Source organism: Peromyscus maniculatus, chromosome X (assembly GCF_049852395.1).
Source record: "Peromyscus maniculatus bairdii isolate BWxNUB_F1_BW_parent chromosome X, HU_Pman_BW_mat_3.1, whole genome shotgun sequence".
NCBI classification, from domain to species: Eukaryota; Metazoa; Chordata; class Mammalia; order Rodentia; family Cricetidae; genus Peromyscus; species Peromyscus maniculatus.
In genome coordinates this window covers 35975328-36000963 of record NC_134875.1, presented here as the reverse complement: position 1 = coordinate 36000963, position 25636 = coordinate 35975328, and the positions used below count along the sequence as shown (strand labels likewise).

General features: G+C 43.8%; 1 protein-coding gene across 2 annotated transcripts; it reads right to left on the bottom strand.

The window, feature by feature from the left end:
- Window positions 1-2648: 2648 nt before the first annotated feature.
- Window positions 2649-15297, bottom strand: LOC102921407 (arginine-fifty homeobox-like). 2 transcript variants are annotated; one of them, XM_076561877.1, is made up of 3 exons: window positions 14865-15297; window positions 12287-12332; window positions 2649-2907 (listed from the first exon to the last, which is right to left on the bottom strand). In XM_076561877.1, the coding sequence occupies exons 1-3, from the start codon at window positions 15221-15223 to the stop codon at window positions 2794-2796; spliced, it is 519 nt and encodes a 172-aa protein (XP_076417992.1). In that variant the 5' UTR covers window positions 15224-15297; the 3' UTR covers window positions 2649-2793. The 2 variants fall into 2 exon arrangements, with proteins under 2 accessions (XP_076417992.1, XP_042125385.2); XM_042269451.2 differs by lacking the exon at window positions 2649-2907 and adding an exon at window positions 10497-10738.
- Between the last annotated feature and the right edge of the window lie 10339 nt (window positions 15298-25636).

Sequence of the window (25636 nt, the reverse complement as noted above, 5' to 3'; positions counted from 1 at the left end):
CTGACTTTTCCACTCTCCCGTGGGCCCAAAGGCTAAACTGTTTCAAGGAGAATGTTCAGAGTAGAGATCAGGGAACAGGGGAAGACAGAAGAACCAGAAAATACTGGAAGGCCAGAAAGGCCTTTGCTGGCAATGTTATGATTTCTTCTGTTCTAAACTTGCAACCACGTCTATAGAGATGTCCACATATTAAAATAGAGCATGGAAATTGGAAGTTAGAAAAGCAAATAGCAAGTAAATGTCATAAAGATCTTGTGCATTCAGCACTCCAGGGCAGACCCCATGCCCAGGAGTAGACAGCCAACAACAAAACGGACTCCATGTTCTATATTTGTGTGATTTTGTTTAGGTATTTTTTTGTCATATTGATTTTCTTTCTTTTTAGTTTATTTGTGTAGTGGTTTTTATTTTGTTATATATATATATATATATGATATATATATATATATATATATATATATATATATATATCATATATATATGATAACATGAAGCTGGGTGGTTAGGGAAGTGAGGAGGATCTGGAAGGAATTGGAGGAGGCAAAATATGATTAATATATTATATAAAAGCTTTTAAATGAATTAAATAAATTTGAAATATGAAGAAAATTCTAGAAAGTTAGAAAGCATTTCTAAAATAAACTGGAATGGAAAACCTGAAACACACTATTAGATGCAAATTGTTGTTTATGAGCTGAACAGATTCAGAGAAGTTAAATGATTTGGGATAGGAATATGAGTCATTTCTAATCAGGATGTTGTGAAGGAAAACTTGATACTGCTTTAGTGGCACTGGGATTTATAATTTTCTCATAAAAGACATTTTTGAGAAGGATTTCTCTGTGCAGCACTGGCTGTCCTGGAACTCACTCTGCAGACCAGGCTGGCCTCTAACTCTGAGATCCACCTGCCTCTGCCTCCTGAGTGCTGGGATTAAAGATGTGTGTCACCACTGCCCAGCATAAAAGACAAATTTTAACTGTCTACTTTGGTTCAAAGCCAACAGACCTAGGGTCTAGCCTTATTATCCTTAATGAACAGCTAGAACTCATTTCTATGCACACATTTTATTTATTGTAATATTATCCCTCATAAAATTCATTTGACAATTAAATGAGGTAATAATGGTTTACATATATGTTATAAAACTGAGTTTACTATATCTTAGGTATTTTAATGTTGTTTATTGGCTTATGCATTTTGCATGCCATTTCTGTTATATAAGACATGAGTTTTAATTTTTTCTTAATTTTTAAAGTTATGGCTCAAGTGAGAGATTTCAATAAGAAAATTTCATCCTTATGAGTCATTATAGTCATTATACTCTGCTCTAGTTCATTCCCCTTCTACATTGCCTTTCCAAATACTCTTTTTTTGGTGTTTTAAGACAGGGTTTCTCTGTGTAACAGTCCTGGCTGTCCTGGAACTCACTTTTGTAGACCAGGCTGGTCTCAAACTCATAGAAATCCACCTACCTTTGCCTCCCAAGTGCTGGAATTAAAGGTGTACACCACCGGTGCCTGGTGCCCAATATTTCTTTTGATAAAAGCAAATTTGCCAGAGTGGCAAGACTCCCTCGTTGGTAGGCTTGAGATCCAGGACCTGAGAACAAGCACTAGTCCATGTTCCCTACTCTGATTCTTTGAGAGCAGATGTACTTCTTGCCTTTGTGTGGGGAGTAGCCTGTGTTTCTAGGATGGGACAGAGCACAGCAGTAGGTTCTGGAGGCTAAAAAGGGAGTACTGGCCCAATAAGGTGACTACTAGGAACTTTATGTCAGTAATAACATAGTTTTGGGCTTGTGGACCTTATGTGTAAGGGCATCCAGCTTCTAGTCAGTGTCCCTCTGCATTCTGTGTGATCCTGCAGGACCATGAGAAGGTACATGGATGCCATCTAGAGCCCCAGAGTAGGGTACTCATGTGCTATACTGAATGTCCACTGGAATTTAAGTACTGCCTAAATTGTGTCAGAGATTTTTAAGGAGGGTGATAGAGGGAAAATCCATTAAATATAAACCTATTTGTGAAATAACTAGAACTATGAATCTTTTAAAATACACCTTAAGGAGTGTCAGTCATTCTGAGCTGGAGAAGGCAGAAGAAAAGACTCCTAGGCTGGACTAGGGGAGAAAAGAGAATGAAGCCCCCTCTGACCTGAATGTGTTGTATTCTAGTGTTTTCTACGAAGCAGCAGGACCTCTGGTAGAGTGGCTCCTTGTCTCTGTGTGCTCTATAGAGGGGCAGTGATTAGAACTGGAAGCAGCTTAGATAAATGCTCATACTTCTTCCTGTGAATGCTAGGAGTGGCCTCTTAGGAAGCTTCTCTTATAGACTATGGTTGAAATGAACTGTTGAACATAAGTGGAACCCGGTTCTCAGTCTCTCCATCCCCATCCTTGTACCTTCCATGGTTGAACATGGGTGCAGAAGGAGTGAGACTAGTACAACTGGGATGCAGAAAAGATTGTATGTGTCAGTGTGACCCAGCGAGGTACTTGGGAAAACTTCTGTGATGTGCAAAGGATGTGGGGACTCAGGATATCACCTCATGGGAAGTCCACTTGCTGTTCTGTTGAGATGGCATTTCCTGAACTTACTGAAAACTATACACCAATATTTCAGGAAATTAAGAAAGTGAATGGAATGAATGTGTTGAGAATTCACCTGGCTATTGCGGAAATAAGTGCTGAGAAGTTAAGGTTGCCATAGCCAGACAGACTGACAGGTTAACCTGTTGATGACACCAGAAAAATACTGTCCAATCTGAATCTGGAAAAATGATGGCAATCTGCTACTTCTGCTCCAAAATCTTCAGGAAGAGGTGGTCTGGGTACCAGCTGGTACATCTGCAAGCTTGATTTCCACTTATTTTATGGTGATTGATTTTCCTAGTTGGAAAGCAATCCTACAGTGAGAAGGAGAAGGAGGTTCATTTAGTATATTAAACAGTTTCATAATTATAAAACACAATGTGAAGCTTTATATGCTAGTGAGATTTTATATTGCATAGAAGAACCTTATTTCTCATACTTTGAATACTGTGAGGGGTTGAGGATATCACACATGGGTACATTGTTTGACCAAAATATGTGAGGCCCCAAGTTCCATGCCTAGTACTGAAAAAAAAAAACTAACCCCAAAGAATCTCCTTAGGATGGGTGCCACCACAGCCCGACCTTCAGCAAACCTGCAGTGAGACCAGTCGCACATTGGCCTCTCCAGTAGACTCAATAATTTGCCCGTTGTCTGATTTTAAAGTATTCAAGACAATTAAAATGGAGCACTTACTTCATTCTTTCCATTGACTTATTAGACACTTAAAGTAATAGGAGGACCAGGTATTTAGACTCCATACTTTCCCCACCCCCATGTCTCAGTTTAAATAAACTTACAGTAGTTATGTGAGTGACAGTCTCAGTCTATGAAAAATTACCATACTCCAGTGCCTCCGATTTTGTAAATTTCTCTTGCAATCGCAAAATTTAAGCTTGAATTTTACTTACTGAAGATAAATTAGCATCATAGAGATTCTATCAATATGAATAATTTCTATGTTGTGACTACATATAGAATCACTACTTAAAGGATGCAATTGAACATTTTATAAGTTTCATATATGTGTATACTAAGGCATATAAACATGTATACAAAAAAATAAAAGTTGTTCTGTGGTATTCTTTGTTCCTTGAGGAACTCATATTCTTTTGTGGAAATCGCTCATTTCCATATGCTGTGGCTTTCTTGTTCCATTGTATATCCACAAAGCCTGAAAAGTCTTAATCTTATTTTGCAAAGCGTGGGGGAGTGGAACAGACAAGCTTCATCATATCTGGGACAAAAGACCACAGGTAAGTTCTAGAATGGCTGCCCTTCCAGACTGCTCTCTCAGAGTATGCTGAACTGCACACCAGCTTCAGTCACACGTGTCCATCTTACAAGGTTATTCCTGAGGGCAAATGCTGAAAATGTTCAGGACCTGGCTTTGTTGATCAAATAAAATATGCACAGCATGTTACATGTTTGTTTTCAAATGTTTGGCATGACAAAAATTGCCCCCTACCAACTCAGCCATGTAATTCTGTAATAGCCACCTTGAGGCTTACTACAGTGAGCTTTCTCTTAGGAATTTCCCCTTGTTTTTCTTATTTTTGACAGCTTCATACATACATACAATGTATTGTGTTTATATTCACCCCCCAATTGCCTTCTCAATGCACATAATGCTCCAAGGTAGTAAAATGTAAAAATCATTGAATAACACATGAAGAAAAGATTTAGCAAAACTTTAAAAATAGAATCTTAGTCTGTACTTTCCAAACAGGCTTCTTACCATTGCTTTAACATGAATTTATTGATGATAATAATACACATTGCTCAAAGTTCTCCAGCCTGACACAAATATGTCAGAAATAGATTTAGCTTTGTACATTCTCTCTTATTTGTGGATCCTAGCTCCAGATCTTTCGATGTGAGTATATAACCCAGAGTAACCTCAGAAACAAGGGAATTCAAAAAGGGCTTGGGGCCAGGAGAAGGAACTCCTCTCTTCCAAGGAAGAGTTCCTTGAGAGGTTGTCCAATCCCAAGTGGTCATCCTAAACACATGTACATAAGAGCAACTCTAAATGGACTCAGCAGGTTGTATTTTTGTATGTGTGTGCGTGTGCTCCAAGCAACATTAAATATTTAACTCAGCATGCTGTGTGTGTGTGTGTGTGTGTGTGTGTGTGTGTGTGTGTGTGTGTGTGTATTGTGTGCATGCAAGTGTGTGTGGGTGTGGGTGTGTGCCAATAATAGATGAAGAGGTTATGAAGTTGAGGAGTGGTAGGGAACTTGGGAATTGGAAAGAGGAGAGTCTGGGGTGCAGATAATGTAAATATGGTACTCATGCATAAAAATTTCAGAAATAATTAGAAAAAATAAATGTAGAGAATAATTGGCTTTGTTTTAAATTGGCCTAGCCAACTTGCCCCCCCTGCCCCTGCCCCCAGCCTTGCCCTTAGAACCCAACTGCAGGAGGAGAACCCAAGTATCCTGAGGTCTCCAGGTGGCTTTTATTCAAGAGAAGAGAGGAAGCTATGGAATAGCCAACAGCCACTTTTTTCAAGTAAAGCTGTTCTCTGTGCCTGAAAGCCAGGGTAGTGATACCTTTGGGGAAAGCTCTCTAGCTCTTGCAGCTTCAAATAGGTGAACTTTTGGCTGTGTGGTCTGCAGACAGTATGTGCCCTCTGCCCTCGGTGGCAGGTTTTTCTTTGTGATGCTTCTCTTCTTGGCCACCGCTTTTGATGCCACCACCTTTCTAGTCCAGGAAGCCTGGAGCATCAGCACCAAAGTGACATTCTTCTCCTGGATCTGTTTCTCTCTTCTACCCCTGCTGATCTCCATGTAGCAAAGAACTGTATACCCTTCTCATTTATTCCCTCCCTAGTTTGTGTGACCACTTCTGCTTTGACAGTTTAGAAAGTAGGAAACCAGAATAAAATGAGGTGCATGATGTGGAGGAAGGAGCTGGGGAAAGCTGCAGACTGAGCTGGGTGGTGGCCAGCATCTGCCAGGGAAGTGAACATGACAGGCAGGCAGGAGGGCCACAGACATGAGGAACAGAGCTACTGCCACACAGAGAGGAAAGAGAATGAAACTGCAAACTTTAGGAGAGCAGAAAAACAGCTCCCTTGAGGATGGGAGGACCCCAGAACTGAGAGTCCTCTAGGGTGCCTCTGGGTTGAAAGTTTTAAAGGATCTCAGAGTACTCCTTTTTCTGGACTCCCTCTTTTTCCTCCTTCATTGGTCCTGCTTTGGATAACCTCCCTAGGAAGGGCTCTTTTCCTCCTTTATAAATCGAAGTCAACAAGTTGTTATTCGTTTTAATTTTTTTAAGTTAACAATTTAACAGCCATTTGTAATAATTACAATGTTCTAGATCCTGGGGGGTGGGCTACAACTCCAGGATCAAGAATTATGCCCCTCTGAAAGGGACCATTGTAGTCAGAAGTTTCTCCAGTCCTGCCTTGCCCAGAAGTCCGGACAAATCTCTACCACCTGTGGTCCTAAAGCCGCTTATAAAACACAAAGGCTTGATATTAATTACAAACTGTATGGCCTATGGCTCAGGTTTCTTGCTAGCAAGATCTTTCATTTTAAATTAACCCACTTCTATTAATCTATGTATTACCATGTGGCTGTGGCATTACAAGTCTGCTGGCATCTTGTTGCTCCTTTGGAGGCAGGCTGGAGTCTCTCCTGACTCTGCCCTTCTCCTCTCCTTATCTCTGCTTGGCTTTCCTGCCTGCCTCTACACTGCATTTCCATAGGTCAAAGTAGCTTATTTATTAGCCAATGAGAACAACATATATTCACAATGTACAGAAAGACATCCCACAGCACTTTCCCTTTTCTGTCTAATCAAAAAGGAATGTTTTAACTTTAACATAGTAAAATTACATATAACAAAACAGTTAACAAGCAAGAATTACAGTTATAATATCTAGTCTATTTGTATTTGGAAAAATTAAAGCATTCTATCATCTATCCTATATTTGTGAGTCTAAAGTTTCATATCTAATTTATTTTTTATTATGACTAAGAAAAACTATAATTACAACTATCTAGTCTTCAACTACATCAAAGACACCAGAAGGAAATAATATAACCTAAGTAAACAGGAAGTGCATTATAAGCAACTTCCAAAAATCTAGAATGACAGAGACAGCTGGCTGCCTGGACAGTCACCCAAAGTTCCTCTACAATGAACGTTGGGGCATACATTTTCAGCCTACAGACCAGAGTATCTGACAGACATTTTAGTGAAGAAGAAAATTTGAAGGATTGTCTCTCTTATTGGCAAAGTTCATCAGTCACTTTCTTCTGTGTCCTACAGAATGTCTGGCAGTTTCTTCTGTGAATCAGAAACCTTGATTTGGCAAAGTTCAGTGGTCACTTTCCTATGGATCCTGCATGTCCAGTTTATACAGTTTATTGTCAAGCAGTCCAGGAAAGAGCAGTTTCTTCCCCAAATGGCTAACTTTTGCATTAAAGAAAGCAAATTCCATATGGAGTTTCTTTGATGCCCAACATCATCTCTGAAGTAATTGGTGCTGCCAGGAGCAGATGTGTCTCACTGTCTAGAAAAGTCTAAGCTGTTTGTTTGTTTGTTTGTTTGTTTGTTTTCAAGACAGGGTTTCTCTATGTAATTTTGGTGCGTGTGCTGGATCTCATTCTGTAGACCAGGCTGGCCCCAAACTCATAGAGATCAGACTGGCTCTGCCTCCCGAGTACTGGGATTAAAGGCATGTGCCACCACCACCCGGCCCAAGTATAAGTTTTTAAAACATTTTAAATGCCATATTCTGTAGGTCTTTGAAGTGTTTGAAGATTACATACCTAATTGAAATATATCTATGTATACCTAGAAAACTTAACTAACATGACTATACATTTGATTATTTTAGATGACTATTAAACTGTATTCCTTAGTTATACATTATAATTTTAAACGAGTTGCATAAACATAATATCTTAAACAAAAATTGTAATATACATACAGTATAACAAAATTAACTTTAAATTTGTATCAATAACCCAAATCTATACTAACATAAAATATGTAAGATCAATAGTTGTTTTCTGGATTAAAGTAGATTTAATAATCTATCCTTTTGTCCTATCATTTCTATATCATACATTTCTATATCAGACAGTCCCTGACTTCCATGAGCCTAAGATCTCTTGACTCTCCTTCAGACTAACCCCTCCCTGAAGCAGGATGTGAGCACTGCTGAGCCCTGTTACTGGTATGACATCTCTGCACTGTTTGAATAGTTGTGTGTAGGACCCTGCAATGATTTGTGTGAATGATCCAAAGTGTCAAGAGCTGCCTTCAGTGGCAGCTGTCAGCCTAAAATAGAGAAGAGCACAGAGAAAACAAGGGGGAGGGCACAGGCATGTGTGGATTCTCTGGGAAACTCTGGTCAGAGCTGTAAGGGAAGAGCTCTCCTGGAGGAGGACTTCCTCCTCTGACACCAGGCCTTCAGGGGACTTTCAGCATAGTGTGGAATTGCCTGTGGAAACTCTAGTCCAATAAGGCCCCAATTACACTCTGAATGAAGATACACTATACAAAACAGGCCTCCTTCCATCAGTGTGCTCCCACAGGCCACGTTAAAGAGGCCTGTGGCCTAGAATTTCTGGCTCATGGCTCCCAGGCATAAAGACCTGCTCTTGACTCTTCTTATCAATCACAGAGAGCATTAGAATGGTGGTACAAGGATGGCTCTCTAGGGTTCCTCCATACTCATCAGGAAAATGTGGCCTGGGACTCAGCTGCTGTAGCCATGAGCACTGGTTTCTTCTATCTTACCCACACCACATGAAGCTCCTATTGTTAAACCATGCCTGAAATCACGGGGGGAAAGGGGTCCACTTAACCCTTTGAATAATAAATATCACTATAGAGAAAACAAACAAGCATTCAGATGCCACTGAGACTTGAAGCTGTGGTGTTGAACCTCATGGATCAAATACTTTATGGGGCTATTAGTATTGTTCAGTGGTAGATGGCTTCATGAGTGTGACACTGGGTTCCATCCCCAGAGCCACAGAAAAAGAAGACATTAAGAATGTCTTACCCGATGCTTAGAAAGGCAAGACAGAGTCTGGCTGGAATTGCACACAGCTCTTGGCCTCCAAGCAGGAAGGGCAAAACTGGTAAGACTGAGGTGAGCCTGAGAAGCAGGCTCTAGTCCCAGGATGGTGCTGGCAGAGTAAGCAGGGATCTGGTAAATGGCCAACACTTCATAGCCAACCAAACTAGTACTCTGTTAATGACCAGAAAAGCCCCACAATTCAGGCAAAGAAATGCAGGGACAAATTGAAAATCCTGGATAAGGACAAAGAGGAGGCCATTTCCAGTAGCCTTCTATGTTGGAGTTTGAGAACTTAGTGTTACAAGCTCCTTCCTCAAGGAAGAGCAGCTTTGTTGTGGGACTGAGCAGCTTTGTCAAGCTCCTACAACCCTGGCCTTCCCAGCCCCCTCAGTCCTGCTCTTCCCCACCACACTGCCTGAGCAAATAATTATTTCCTTCTGACCTTGGTCTAAGCACCATACTACCACCTACTACCACCACCACCCCCACACACTCCCATCAAACATACTTGCTCCCCTTCCTAGAATGTCCCAATTAGTCACAGCCTGGCTCTACTTGGCTCCTCTTTTGGTGGAAACATTGCCAACAAATCTCTTGATTTGAGGGAAAGCTCCTTCTGTCTCTCCACTGTTTCTTAAGTCTTCCCTACAAAACCCTTGAAGGGTCTCAAGAACTATCTCATTTTGAAAAGATCCACTGGACTATACTGACAGCAGGAGCAAATGTGGTCATTGGGGAGCAATGTTTAGAACCTTGGATGTGCCCTACCATAACAGTTTCTGTTATCAGGTGGGGCTCACATACACTTTTCTTCAAGTCTTACCTACAGCTTGCACTTGTTTGGAATTTCCCTTTGTGGTTACAGGAAGAAGGGCATTGCAAGGGCCTCACCTCCCTTGTGCTCCCTCTGGATCTAGTATCCAGTGCAGTGTTTTAGCTGAGAGTCTACTACACCCCAGTTGTGATCAGCTTCCCTTGGCAGCCACTTAAGGCAGGTCAGGGCATTCATCCACCCTCCCTGGTTCTGTTTTAGGCTGTTTCCCTTCTAGAGGGTACTATAGGCAAGAAGCTATCTCTTTCCACCTGCTTTGTTCCTCTCAAAACCCCAAATTCTGATTCAATCTTTTCCTCTCTTTACTAGCTACCTCCGGGCAGTTGTCTGGTTTTGTGTTCAATGTGTTGTTCTTAGACCCATATCATTGCTGCCACTACTGGTGTCATCTTCATGTCCTCAATCTCTGGACATTTCCAACCACTAAGATGAAGTGGGCTTGGTGCTCAGCAGGCAAGGTCACTGACATCCTATTCTCAGGTGTGGTGGTGCTGGGCTTCTACACCACCACTGAGGAGTGAAGAGGGGGTACATACTGACTCAAAGGTTGGTTTGAATATAAATGGGCCCCATAGGCTCATATATTTTTATGCTTAACCATCAATGAGTGGTATTATTTGAAAAGGATTAGAAGGATTGGGAGGTATGAACTTGTTGGAGGGAGTGTGTCATGGGGTGAGGGTGGGGGATTTGAGGCCAGTGTCTCCCTCTCTGCCTATGGATCAGGACGTAGCTCTCAGCTACTGCTCCAGTGCCTGCCTGCATGCCTCCATGCTCCCCACCATGATGATAATAGACTAAACCTCTGAAACTGTAAGGCAGCCTCCAGTTCAATGCTTTCTTTGATAAGAGCTGCCTTGGTCATGGTGTCTCTTCACAGCAATAGAAGAGTGACTGCTTGGGGGCGTACGGTCACTATGGTGATCTCAGGTTGGATCTCCCCTTCTAGTCTGCTTTCTGCATTCAATTGAATGAATTTTTCCTATTTTCTATGAGGAAGAAAAGAGGACGCATGAAGCAATTGCTCAGAGAATTCTGCTCTTTATTGCTAATTTATATAAAGAGATAATGTTGTCACTGCCAATTTGGGTGGCCAACGTGTGGCTCATAGAAGAAAAAGTCATCCCTAAGAGGCTCCTGAAGAACAACGACATTCTTGGTTTCCTTCAAAATCTTCAGGTTATGTTTACCAGGAGGGGTGCTTTTGCGCATTAATGCCCTCTGATCTTTCTTAAGTTTGGCTCTCCGATTATTGAACCAAACCTGAAATCAGAGCAACAAAAACATTGCTTTAGCATAGTAAGTAGTTGATGTTTTGATGAAAAAACATGTCATGCAACTTCACATGCTACTGAAATTCTCTCATTTACAGAGGAATCTAGTTTATAATTACTTATATCCTTTACAATGCTGCAAGTAACATTCAAGGTCTAGGATGTGCCTATATTGTGTGAGTTCCTGGTTTCCACCCTATCACCACCATATCCAACAATCACAAAAAATCAACATGTATTCTAGTTTCATTTCTGTGCCTGACAAAAGGCAACTTATGGAAGAAAGGGTTTATTTGACTTACAGTTCCAGCTTGCAGCCCATCACTAAGGGGAAGTCAAACAGAAACTTAAAGCACCATGTCCACAATTAAGAGCACAGAGAGAATAAATACATGGACACTAGCTTGCTTGCTAATGTTCAACTAGCTTTCTCTACTCTTATACAATCCAGTGCCACAAACCAGGGCATGGTGCTGCCCTCCAGTGGACTGGGTCTTTTCACAGTAACTAACAATCAAGAAAATCCCCACAAACATCCCACAGGATAACTCAATCTACATAATACTTCACTAAGACTCTCTTTCCAGAAATATCACAATCCACTCCTTGTCAACTTGGACACACAAATACATTACTTTAAGCCATAATATTCCATCCCTTGTCCCCAAAGTCTCATGTTAATAGCATAATGTAAAATACAGTATGACTTAAAAGTACCACAGCTTTTAAAATTCCAGTGCCTTAAAGTCCAAGCATCTTAACTCTGAGCTCCTGTGAAATTAAACAAACAAAAAGTTACCTACTTAAACATTCTTATTCCAAAAGGAAGAACTGGGGCATAGCAAATGAACAATCACAGGTAAGCAAAACAAAAACATACCAGTGTAAATACAAATCCTGTAGCTAAATGTTCAACATCTGGGACTCACAGTATTCTGGGCTCCAAAGGGCATGAACAGCCCCAGCTTTCCAGCTCTGCCATCCACAACATGCTTATTAATGCCTTCTTTTAGCTAAGTACACATGCTTGGTTTCTAATTACTTAGTAGAACTAAACCCTCTTGTAACCCTGTCTCTCCCTGTATCCATTTGAACACTTACAAGGTCACTTGGAGTTCTAGCATGACTACATAGAAGTACCCTCTGAAGGACACTGTTGTTGTAAGGAGTCGAATATTAAGTTTGGTAATACCCACATGGTATTATTGATATATGTGCATGCTTCATAAGCTACATATAAACATAAACACAACTACTTTTGCATAGGGAATAGGAGAATCAGGTTGTTTTGCTTTCCTTTTTCACTTAGAAAATTATGTTTTGTTTTGTTTTTCAGTAATGGGAAAGAAACACTCATTGGAGATTCCCCCCCTCCACAGATCATTCCCAATTTCCAGCCCCAAACTGATCTTAGTTCAAATCTCATTTTCCAATTCAAACAGGTAAGAAAAAAGAGCAATGTTACAATGTTACGGCAAGACTTGAAACAGGTTTGAGATGGAGTGCATGGCTATATTTCTCTGATAGATGGACTGACCTTCACTGTGCATTCTTCCACATCAATGAGCTCTGCAAGCTCTTTCCTGTGGAGAGAAAAACATCAAGCTTTAATATTTGGCATTAATGGTAAAATTAAGCATATTTTGTATGTTCTGTGTAAGCTTTAAACTTTTTACATTTTTGTCTTATGTGTGTATCTGCATGTATGTCTCTGCACCACTTGCAAGCCTGGTACCCATGGAGGCCAGAAGAGGGCATCAGATCCCCTGGAAATGGAGTTAAGGATGGTTGTGAGCCACATTGTGGCTGCTAGGAATTGAACCCAGGTCCTTTGGAAGAGCAGCCAGTTCTCTTAACTACTGAGTCATCTCTCCAGTTGGTTCTGAGCATGTTTTAAAGTTTGCTATATCCATTCACCTCTCCCCAAATATACTTCTTTTTGTAATTCTTAGGGAAAGTATAATTTAGAGGTGGTTTCACTTTCCTACAAAATTAAAAATTTTAATATCTCTACAATCTGAAAAAATGGTTAATGCTTTCATTAATAAATAACAACAATGTCTAAATCTAAATCTATAATATGTAACTTACACATTTTTGATGGTACTGAGGATTGAACATAGGGTCTTGAACATGCTAGACAGGGGATGTATCCCCAGCCCTTTGCATATTCTATTTTGAGACTATGTCTCATTAAGTTCTGTAGCCAGAACTTAGACATTTTCTCCAGCAAGGGGAACTTGCACCCTCCTGCTTAGGCTCCCATGTATCTGAAAGATTAAAGGGCTGCACCACCAGCCTCAGCTAGTGAAAGTATTTCATTCTCCTAAATATTATTTTGATGAAATATTACATACAAATGCAGAGTCCTGGTACATATAAAATTGGAAATTATTAGCCAATTTAGAAACTTCTGTGTATAAAATAATCAAAATAAACAGGCAACAATTCAATCAGACAAAATATTTGCAAATGAGCAACTAACCACCAAAGCAGACACATTTTAAAATAGGAAAAAGACTTAAAGAGATGGGACTGGCAAGGTAGGTCAGTGGGTAAAGGCACTTCTGCAAAACCTAATTACCTGAATTCTATCCCCAGGACCCACAAGGTAGAAAGAAAGGACTGACTTGCATAAATTGTCCTCTGAACTTCACATATACACCAAGCCATATGTGTGTTCCCCCTCCCCAATAACTAAAGACTTAAGGAGACTTTTGACCCAGGAAGATAACTTATGATAGCCTTAAGCACAAGAAAAGTTGCTCAAAGTCATTCATAAGTAAAAAAAAAATGCAAATAAAAAGTCCAGTGCTGTTGCCTCCCATCGAGAAGTGTGGCTATTGACAACATCCTGAAATTAACAAGCCTTACTTAGTAAGGCCCTGGAAACATTGGAGACACCACACTCTCTGAAATGTAGTATCACATTTTATAGCTATGAAGGAAGAAAGGTGGTTCTTTTTAACTATGGACATAGAATTATTAAACCCAATGATTCTGATTCTAGGTATATACCCCAAAAGATTGAAAACTCAAGGTTAAAGGGGGCATTTTTCAGGCTAGTGAGACGGCTCAGTTGCTGCCAAGCCCAACTACTTGAATTTGATCCCCACAACGCACATTGTGGGAGAGACCCTGGCCCTCTCAATTTGTTCTCTGACCTCCATTCATGCTGCCCACATATGTTCATGTACACAAAATAAATAATTTAATTATTCTGTCAAAATATGCACAGCAACCCAACCAGATCTCCTTCCACAGAGAGTGATAAAACATGCACTATCTATGCAAAGGTGCCTTTTGGAACATTATTTAGCCGTAGGAAAGCAGAAATTCTGCCATATGCATGAGCACAATGATGAGCCTTGAGGACATTAGGCTAAGTTAAACATAATAGTCATAAAAGGGCAGATTATGGGTCAAACATCTCTTTAAGTCTTCCCTTATATGAAATGCCCCAATAAATCAGATTTAGAGGATAAAAATTTAGAATAGTGGTAGATGGGGACCAGGGGAGAGAATGGCAGTTATTTAAAGGGGACACAGAATTTCAGTTTGGCAACACAAGGAGGTTTCTGCTTTCCCAAAACAACTTGAAAATACTTCATGATGATGAATTCCAAATTACAAACATTGTTTAGACCGAGAGTGTTATGTTTTTGTGTTTTAGGACTATTTTAAAGTTAAAGCAAACAAAGGAAGTGATCAATGATTGCTTTATAAACTTGGTTTACACAAAACCACATGAAAACTTTGACTTTGGTCTCCACAAGGTATCCCTCTCACTTCCACCACAACAATAAGCAAAAGTCCTGCCCTTCTGACCAGCGGAGTACAACTGAAAACTCAGCTGCTGAGGAGGCTGGGGCAAGCAGATCAACAGTTTAAAACCTGACTGGGCTAGAGTACGGTTAAGCCAGCCTAGGTAGCTCAAACTCTGTCCCAGACAAATAGGGGTTTTAAAAGTTAGTAGCTCAGTGGTACAGAACTTGTCTGTGACTTTAGGTTTGGTCTTTAGAACATAGTTAAAATATCGAAGGAGAGGCCAGGAAAGAGGAATGGAGCCTAAAGCCCTGAAGATAGAGTGGCTGTTAAGGAAGTCACATACATACCTTTTGAGTTCATCAGGGTACTGAGTTTCTTCGAAAACTCTGTCTAGTTCAAGTAGTTGTTCAGGAGTGAACTTGTACGGCTTTCCACAACACCTGGTTGGCTTCCGAAAAACTGGCTCCTGCCTTCCTTGTACAGGTTGACGGGACTTCCCACGGGTGCTGTTCTTCTCTTCACGGTTGTAGTTGTGGTCAATCACAGCATTTAGGTGGCCCAGCTCCTCCAGGATGCCTGCAACTTCTTCACTGTGGCTGGCATTTGCTGCTGTAGCCCTCCTTTGCTGGAGTTCACTTGTTACTTCTTCTTCATAGAAGCCCACACCATAAATGTCATGTTCGAAATAGTATTTCTTACAAGCCATGGCTGGAGTTCTGCAGAAGGTGCGAGAACGTGGAGTCCACAGAGGCTTCGCGCCTCTGAATGTGGCCGTCAGCCGTTTGGAATTCTCCGAACAGTGCCGTGCTAGACATTCCAACGTAAGAAAGCTTCGTCTCTATGGCTCCCATTGGCTCTCGGCTAACGGCTGTGGGCGGGGCTTACTTTGGCGGGAAAAGAGTGAGGCGTGGCAAACGGCAGCTTGTAGAAGAATGGTGCCTTTTAAGACACATTTGAGCCACAACTTAGGTCCTAAACTGAATAGTTTCTTGGCCGCTAGATCTGACATCAAGGGCGGGAAGCTTGACTTGAAAGCATACTTTCTGCTGAGTCCTGCTGTCCCCATGATCACCTTGAGAAATCCAACTTTAATAAAAATTATAATTACAATTTTATAGAGTGTGTGTGTATGTATATGTGAACACACACTTGTAGGTGCCACTGCACACATGTGGAGACCAGAGGACAATTTGCATGAGTCAGTTCTCTCTTCTACTATGTGGGTCTCAGGGATTAAACACAAGTAACCAGGCTTGGCCACAGCTTTTTTATCCACTCAACATTCTCACTGGCCCAACATTTCTGTTTTTAAGAATCTTCTTTAGAGTCCATATGTAATGTCTTGCCTAGTGGTGATCACAATCCAAAATGCAGACACTGCATGGAGCCCAGCCTTCAAAACTGAGAGATCATTAGAACATCTCTAACACTTTCTCTCTCAAACTCTAACACTCTGTCTCTTTATATCTTTCTGTCTCTGTGTGTCTGTCTCTGTCTCTCTCTTGTCTCTCGACTCTCTGTTTTTCTTGGTGCTGGGTTGAAAGCCAGTAATTAGCACATGCTCAGCAAAGTCTCCACCACTGAGCTACACCACCAACTCCCATAAATCCCTAAATACAGAAGCCTAAAGGCTCATGGTAAAGAACCACACATAATTCAAGAACTCGTGTCCAGTTAATTTCAGAAACCTCATTTTGCTCTTGGAAACAACTCAGTGGTAGAGAGCACTTGCCTGGCATGACTGTGTTTGAATTCTAACACTAGTTCTTGTGTTTGAATTCTAACACTGCAAAAAAGTTTAACTCTATATAAAATTTTGTTGTTGTTGTTGTTGTTGTTGTTCTCGATGGAAAAACCTAACCCAGAGGCCTCTCCTGCTAGGGAAGCACATAGGCCTACTGTTGACCTCCACCAATCCCGCTGCTTCTCCAGATCTGACTTCCTGCCCCAGTTTCATGCCCAGCTCTGTAGCAGGAAGCCTGCTGTGGTCTCCCTTTCCCCTCCGACCACATCCCCAAGGGATCACAAAGATCCTTTCCTTCAGCTTTCCTTTCCCCAACTCATCCCATTTTCCCAGCCTGGATCCAACACCAGCAGGCATTCCCTGGAAACACACCAGCTGAACAGGCCAGGGAAACAGGTCCACAGAAAATTTCCTACCAGGCCATACACAGCCATCACACTCTCCAAAATCCAGAGAAGAAACAGAAACCAAGGAACAAAACACCCATCCAACAAAGACAAAACCAGTTATCAGCACCTAGAACTATAATCAGCCCAATCCCAGTGTAAAAACACAATCAGTAACAGCCAGGACAATATGTTTCCATTGGAGCCCAACAACCTTACCCCAGTAGGCCTTGAATATTCCAACATAGCTGAAGTCCGGTGTTAATAGTTGCGTGAATATTAAATGCATTTTCTTCACTAGTAGTCTCTTCCTGTAACCCGAGGAGACATAGTCTGAGCACATAGTACAGTGCTGCATAATACACTAAAGTGAAGAACCTTCCATCCTGACTGCATCTTCCTTTCCAGAGCATGTTGCAGCTCTTCCTCTTGTGTTTTATTTTTCAGATTTTTAGAAGATATTCACTGCACAAAATCGACTCTTTTATAGATGCCATATGTATAAGTCATGTAATGATGTATGTCTGATGTTCATGCCCCATTCTCTATGCAGGCTTTGTGACCTTGAGCTAGGCCTGGGAGTATGTAGTGATGGTGTAGTGTGGCAGGGTTCTGAGATACTTTCCAGGCAGAGCTGGTGGGCAAAATGAGTTATCCAAATTAGTTCTGGTGGTGCAAAGATGGTGTATGAGGGTGGGGTCTTGATCATTCACTAGGATGTGCTTGATCCCCACCTAGGCCTCAGACTGTGGGGATGGTATAGGAGGGTAGTGGTCTGGGTCACTCACAAGGCAGGGTTTGTATGAAGGCTGCTTGACCCTAGTGAGGCCTTAGAATATAAAGCTGACCCAAGAGGCAGGGGTCTAGGTCACTCACAAGACTAGAATGGTTCACAGGCAGTACGAACTAAGCAGAGCTGGTAGTGTGAGTCTGGTTATGGCAGACAACTTACTGGGAATCCATCAGGCTTTGTGAAAACAACTAGGCCTATGAGTATGAGGATGGTGTGGTCCTGGGCACTCAACAGCCTGGGCTGTTGCCCAGCCTGCATGACCTCAGATACGCATTTGGCAGTAGAGACCATGGGGCAAGATTCTGGGAAACTCACCATCCTCCGCTAGTCAGAGATATTCTTCAGACAAACTAGGCCTCAAACTGGGGGTGTGAGGAAGGCACTAGAGCAGGAGTCTTGATCACTGAACAGGGATGCCTGGTACTCAAGCTGTGTAATCCATTATTGCCATGGCACCGTGGGAAGGTGAAGGCAGTTGGCATCATGAGCAATCAGTGTCTTTGGCTAACAGGAAAGCTTCTTGACCACAGCTACGCATGGGAATTTGAGGATTGTCAGGGAAAGGATAATCTTGATTACTGGCTAGGGCAAGGTTAGTGACCAGGCCACTTAACCTCACTCATAGGCTTAGCTTTTATGCAGACTTTTTTTTATCCTAGTTAGGCCTGGGAGTGTGGTAATGATGAGAAATGTTAGGGCTTGGGGTTTACTCACTTGATTGAGGGGGTATATGCCCAGCCTGTGCTTGTAACTTCATTCCCGTTATGAGCAGGTGCAGGAACGCAAGGGTCTGGGAGCTGTTGGAATGGGAATATGCCTGGAACTGTCAGGGTGGTGCAGGAGGTGGGGGTCTTAATCTGTCTCCACGAGGGGCCTGTGAATGTGGCAATGGCCTAGTAGTTAAAAGGATCCTGGCCCCTGGCCAGGGTGGGCTTGAGTGCAGGCTGTATGTCTAAAAGCTAGTCCTGAAAGTATTGGTATAATACCTGCGGGAATTTGAGCTCTCATGAGGCAGGGCTGGGACACATTCTGATTGAACTTAGGTATTCTAATGGCTTGGAAAATGACTTAGTTCTTGGGAACTCACCAAGTTGGGCTGCTGCGCAAACTCTGTGGAGCCAGCTATGTCTGTCAGTCTAAAAATGTTTGAGAGTGGTGCTGGCTAGTTTTCTATCAACTGGACACAAATTAAAGTCAGCTGAGGGGAGGGAACCTCAATTAAGAAAATGCCTCCACAAGATCAGGTTGTAGGCAGGCCAGTAAGGCATTTCCTTAGTGATTCATGGGGGAGGGCCCAACCCTTTGTGGGTGGTGTCATCCTCGGGCTGGTGGTCCCCGGTTCTGTAAGAAAGCAGGCTGAGCAAACCATAGGGAGCAAACCAATAAGCAGCACTCCTCCATGGTTTCTGCAGCCGCTCCTGACTCCAGGTTCCTGCCCTGTTTGAAGGCAGGGCTTGCTCCCTCACCAGGGTAGGTTGGTGGCCAGTGTACTTCAGCCATTCTATGCCTGAGAATATGGGGATATCCTGGAATTGCACAAGTTTGAGTCATTCACCAGGCTGGGTTCTGGTGCAGGCTGTGTACCTCAAGCTAGGCTTCGGCTTATTACAGGAGGATTTTGATCTCTCAACAGGCTAGGATAGTGTACCATATGTTTAGCTCCATCTAGGCCAGATTTTGGTTTTCTGGCTATAGCAGGGGCTCAGCAGGGTTTTTGACAACAGCTAGGTTTCAAAGATTTTTGTGGGAGACTATGGTCCTGAACCTTTACCAAGTTTTGGCTACTGTCTGGCTTTTTTTTTTATCCCGGCACTGCACCGGGCAATACAGATGGCACCTGAGGTCAGGAGTCTTGTAGTCTCACCTGGGTGTGCTGGTCAGTGATCTGGTTCACCTAAACTAGACCTACAGTGAGGAAGGTGCTGAAGCAGGAGTTTTGATTATTGAAAACAGAGGCCTGCTACTCAGACTATGTGAGCCAATATTGGTGTGAGAACTTGGTGAGGGTTAAGACAGCTGAGGCTTTGGGGAAATTATTATGCTTGACTGAATGGGAAGCTGTTGTGATTGTTAGGGTGCTCAGGTAGAATTAGGTCTTCATCACTCATCAGAGTGGGCAGCTTGACCCTAACTCAAACTGTGGGAATGGCACAGGAGGACAAAGGTTGGGATTATACATAGGCTCAGCTTGTATATAGGCAAGCCTTTTTTAATCCAGGGTAGGCCTGGGGACGTGGTAATGATGGGGAAGGATAGTTTCAGGGTCTCTCACAGAGTTGGAGTAGTGCATATTCAGCTTGTGACTGTGGTCTCCCAATGTGCACAGCTGCAGTAAGGCAGGAGACTAAGTCACAAAGGGATCTTGTCTGGTTGGAAACTGCTGGAGTAAGGCTGTGTCAGGAACTTTGAAGACAGTGCAGAAGGTTGGAGTCTTTTGTTGTTGTTTTTCTCTGTGTAGCTTTGGAACTGTCCTGGAACTCCCTCTGTAGGTCAGGCTGGCCTTCAACTCACAGAGATCTCCCAGCCTCTGCCTCCCAAGTGCTGGAATTAAAGGTGTGCACCACAACTACCCTGCCAAGGATAGAGTCTTAATTCATCATTGAGGGGTGCCTGAGATGGTGAGGATGTCCTATCAGTGTACAGGTCCAGGTTACTCACCGGCTGGGCTCAAATGCATACTGTGCCTCTCAAGCTAGACCTAACAATATCAGACCTGTGCAGTATTGAGCTCTCACCAGACTGTGATGGGACACATTCTGATTGTCCTCAGCTAGGCCAGGAAGTAGCAGGATGCCTTAAGCAGGTCAGGTTCTTGGAACTCCCCAAGTTAGGCTGCTGTGCAAACTGTGTGACACCTGCTAGGCCTTCCAGAATAAAAATGGTGTATGAGGACAGAGGCTTGATTGCTTATGGGTACCTATGTTGCTTAACATCAGCCATGCCTAAGAATGTGGGGACAGCATAAAAGGTCAGGGGTCAGGGTCACTCAAGAATTAGATAAAAGTCAGGCAACATGACACAAGTTAGATCTTGGCAGGATAGGATTTGAGGTCTCACCAAGGTGGCATGGCACACAGTCTGATTGACTCCAGCAAGACAAGGCATTTCCTTAGATGGGGAGGTTCTTTGGATGTCACCACTGAGAAATAGTTCTGTATTGTGAGTGTGGTATCTGTGCAGAGTAGCAGGATTCTGCATCACTCATGAGACTAACTTTAGGGAAAGCTATGTTACCCTGGCTAGGCTCACAAGTATGGGAATGCTGCATAAAGGCTAGGTTTGATACTTCACCAGGATAGTCTGATGGTCTAGCTTCTTCAGCTATTCTATGCTTGGAACGATGGAGATGTCCTGGAAGTACATGGATCCAGGTCACTCACCAGGCTGCCATAGAGTGCAGGATGTGGACCCCAAGCTAGGCCTGGGAGTATTAGTACCATGCCAGCAGGACAGAATCTTGAGCTCTCATCAGGCTAGGGTGACACTCAATATAATTGACCCTAGCTAGGCCAGAGGCTGTGAGTTGACAATGGCAAGTGATGTTCTTGGGAACACAAATGGCTTTGTGACAGCAGCTAGGCCTGGAAGTCTAAGGATGCTGTAGGAAATCAAGGTCCTGAAACTCACCATCCTGGGCTGGTGTCAGTACTTCTTAACTTCAGCTGGCACCAGAGTGGGGGAATCATCAAACTGTGCTGGCAGCTATCTGCTTTACCAGAACTAGGACTGGGAGTGTGAAGATGGTGTTGGAGTGGGAATCTTGATCTCTGAACCCAGAAGTATCTTACCCATGCTGTGTGACCACATATTGGTGTGGAACCAGGGGCAATCACTGTGCATGGCTGATGGGCAAGTTTCTTGACCACAGATGTAGCAGGGAGTGTGAGGATTGTCAGGGAGGGGATCCCTGGCTAGGCAGTTCTGGTGACCAGGCCTTTTGACTCTAACTAGTTTGGGGATTATTAATATGCTGGGATAAACTTCTCTTTAGCACTCACCAGAGTAAAACTGGTCAGAGTGTGGCTTGACCATAGGTGGACCTGGAAGCATGGGGAATGCAAAGGTGGGGCTCATTCGCAGACTCAGCTTGTATCAAGGCTTAAAAAAAAAACCTACAATTTGGCCCGGGAGTCTGGTAATTTGGGAAGAGTGGTGTTTGGGGTCAGTCACCTGGTTGGAGTGGTGCAGTGAATCTGTGATCGTGACCTCATTCCAACTCTTGGCTGGTGCAAGATGGCAGGGATCTGTGTCACAAGGGAGTCGTGGCTGCTCCAGGAGCAATGGAGGGGACTTATGTTTGGGATTGTGGGAACAGTTCAAGAAGGTCCTGGAACTGTAGGAATGTTTTCAGCAGTACACAGGTCTGTCTCACTCACCAGGCTTGGCTGATGTGCAAGCTGAGTTTCTCAAGCTAGGCCCAAAAGTATTACTATGACATCTGTGGGATTTTGACTTCTCGAGAGGCTGGGATGGTGCAGATTCTGATTGAACCTAGGTAGACCAGAGACTTGGAGAATGGTTCAGGAAGGCAGGGTTCTTGGGAACTCACCATGATGTGCTGTTGTGCAAACTATGTAACACCAGTTAGGCCTGGGAATTGTTTGGGAGTTTGGGGTCTTGATCACTTATGAGTCCTTACACTGTGATCCCAGCTGGATATAGTGGGCAGCTGGAGGATCTTGATCACTTACCAGCCTAAGACAGTGTCCAGGCTGCTTGACCTCATCTGAGCCTGGGAACATGGCGATAGCACATGCGTATTGGGGTTGGGAGTATATTGACAGCAGCAGGATTGGCTAGAACTCTCACCAGACTGGGATGATGATCAATCTGATTGACCCAGCTAGACAAGGGAGTGAAACTCAAGAAGACATTCTTGAGATCTCACCAGTGAGGTATATTGCCCATGCTTCCAGACAACTGCTGGACCTGAGAATAAAGTATGTGTGGGGAGGGATAGGATTCTGGATCACTGATGATATTGGCTTGTAGCGTAGCTGTAATATCTGATCCAAGCTCTTGGGCTCTCTCCAGCTTGTCTGACTGCTTCTGTCATTCTATACCTCTGCCAGTGGGGATGGCCTGAAATTGCATGGGTCTGGGTCCCTCACCGGGCTAGGTAAGGGTGCTGAGTGTGCATCCCAAGGTAGACCTGGATTAGTTCCACACAAGTAGGATAGGATCTTGAGCTCTTACCAAGCTAGAATTGTGTGGAGTCTGACCCAAGAAAGGGCAGGGAGTGTGAGTGTGGTTATGGCAGGTGAGGCTCTTGAAAACTCAGTGGGTATTGTGACAACAGCTAAGCCTGGGGCTATGAAGATGGTATGAGATAGATGGGTCCTGAACACTCACCACTCTGGGCATGTGCCCAGGATGCTGGAACCCCAAAGGGCATTGGACATTAGTGATGACACCAGAGCACCGGGGTTTGGGAGAATCACCAGGCTGTCTTGGTCAGCAATCTGCTTCACTAGAATTAGTTCTTGGCATGTGAGGAAGGCGCTAGGGTGGGAATCAATCTCTTAACAATGAGGCCTTGTACACAGGCCTTGTACCCAATTATCAGTGTAGGACCTTGAGGAAGGTGAAGATACGAGGGGCTTTTGTACAATCGTTGTGCTTGGCTTATGAGCATCATTTCAGCCACAGCTATGCCTGTGAGTTCAAGAATTGTCAGAGAAGAGTCTTGATCACTGGATAGGCAGTGGTGGTGACTGGGCATCTCGACCCTAATAGGTTGTGGGATTGTTAGGATGCTTGGTCACTCACCAGGTCTTGATCACTCACCAGGGTTTGGCAGTAAGCATGGAGCTTGACCCTGGCTTATCCAGAAGCCCTGGGAATGGCTCACTAGTGCAAAAGTCATGATCATACACAGACTAAGCTTTCTGACCCTAGATAGGACCTGTGGTGCTGCTGGTATATAGGTAGTCTGTAGTTTTGACTTCCCATTCTGAGCATGTGCAGGAGGATGGGGGTCTGGATCACAAAGGAGTCTTAGCTGGTTTGGGAACTTCTGGGGTGGGACTATGTTTGGGACTGTAAGGATGGTGCAGGAGGGCAGGGTCTCGATCCCTCACCAAGAGGAGCTAGGTTAAGCTTGTGAAGTATCCCTTTAACTCCAGGTAGACCTGTGGTGTTTGGGGTCAGTCACCTGGTTGGAGTGGTGCAGTGAATCTGTGATTGTGACCCCAAGATAGGCCTGGGTATATTAGTTCCACAGCAGGCAAGGATGATGAGCAACCTGATTGACCTCAGGTAAGCCAGGCAATATGAGTCTGGCTATGGCAGCAAAGTTCTTGGGAACTCATCAGGCTTTGTTACAACTGCTTGGCCTAGAATCAGAAGTATGCTATGGGAGATCATGGTCCTGAAAACTCACCAGTCTGGATTGGTGTCTGGGTTCCTTGACCCCCGGCTGGGACATGGGCAGTAGAAGATGGCACCAGATGGCAGGAACCTAGGAGACTTACCAGGCTGTACTGCTAAGTCATGTCTTTCACCAGAAATAGGCCTGGGTGTGTTAGGATTACACCAGAGTGGGAATTTTGATCACTGAACAGGGAGGCCTGGTACCTGGTCTATGTGACCCAAATTTGGTGTGGGACCTTGTGAAAGGTGAAGGCAGGCAGAATTCTTGGGCAATGACTATGGTGGCTGATGGGCAAGCTGCTTTACCACAGTGATGCCTTGGCAAGGATTATAAGGGAAATGATAGCCTTGTTTACTGGCAAGGCAGTGCTGGTGAGCAGGTGTCTTAACTCCAACTAATTCTGGGATTATTGGGATTCTGAGAGAGTTTTGGTTCTTGGTTTATCAGGGTCAGATGGTGAGCATACAGCCTGACTCCAGCATGACAGGGAACTGTAAGAATGGCAAAGGAGGGCGACAGCATAGGTTAAGCTTGGGAAGTATCCTTTTAACCCCAGGTAGGCCTGTGAATCTAGTCATTGTTGGGAAGGGTGGGATTCAGGATCATTCCCCTGGTTGGGTTAAGTGCACTCCTGTCGTTGTGTTCTCATTCCCATTCAGAGGAGGTGCATGGGGGCAAGGATCTGAGTCACAAAGGAGTCTTGGCTGGTCTGGGAGTTCCTGGAATGGGACTATACCTGGAGTAGTCAGGATTGGCGGGCTTTTGATCCCTCACCAAGGGGGCCTGGGACTGTCGGCATGCCCTAGCAGCACAAAGGTCCAGATAATCATCAGGCTAGGCTGGAGTGAAGGCTGTGGATATCAAGCTAGGTTGCAAGTATTACTATGACAGCTGCAGTATTTTGAGCTCTCCCTAGACAGGGATAATGCACATTCTGCTTGAACCCAGGTATGAGAGGGACCAGGAGGATGGCTCTGTCATACAAGATTTGGTAACTCACCAAGCTGTGCTCCTGTAAGAGCTTGGCCTGGCATGTAAAGATGTTTTGGGAGTGCAGGGTCTAGAAGACTCTCCAGTCTTGTCTGGTTAAAGTACATCTTGACACAGAAGCTGGGTGTGGGAGTGTATAGTGATATAAGATGGGCAAGGTTTGGGGTTAATCACAAGGCTCGGGTGGTGGGCATGCTTAATGGCCCAAGCTGTGCTTGGGAGTGTGGGGATGAAGTAAGAGCAGTGTCTTATCACTGACCAGTCTGCCGTAGTCCTGGGGTTTGGGCAGTGTGATAGAACTGGGTCTGGGGAGTGTGGATAGCATCAGAGGGCCGGGTTTTGATTCACTCACAGTGTTTCTTAAGTGCATCTAAATGACCCAAGCTAGGTCTGCAGTATTCTGACAGCAAGATAGGTTTCTGAGCTCTCACAGGGCTGGAATGGTATGCAGGCTGACTGACTCCAACTAGACAAGGCATGCCCTCAGGGAGGTGAGGTTCTTGAGATTTCACCTGTGGGGCCTAGTACAAAGGTTGATTGACAGCAGCTGGACCTGGAAGTATCTTATCTATCAGTGCAATAGGGCAGGAATCTTGGTTACTCATGAAGCTGGCTGGCAAGACAGCTGTGGAACCAAGACTAGGCCTAAGAATGTGATGGTGGCACACGATGGCAGAGTCTATCTCCCTCTGCAGGGTAGGCTAGCTGTCAGGCTGCTTCAGCCCTTCTATGGCTGAGACAGTAGAGATATCCTGGAAGTGTGCATGTCTCGATCACTCACCTGACTTGGCTAGAGTGCAGTCTGTGTAACCCAAACTAGGCCTGGGAGTATT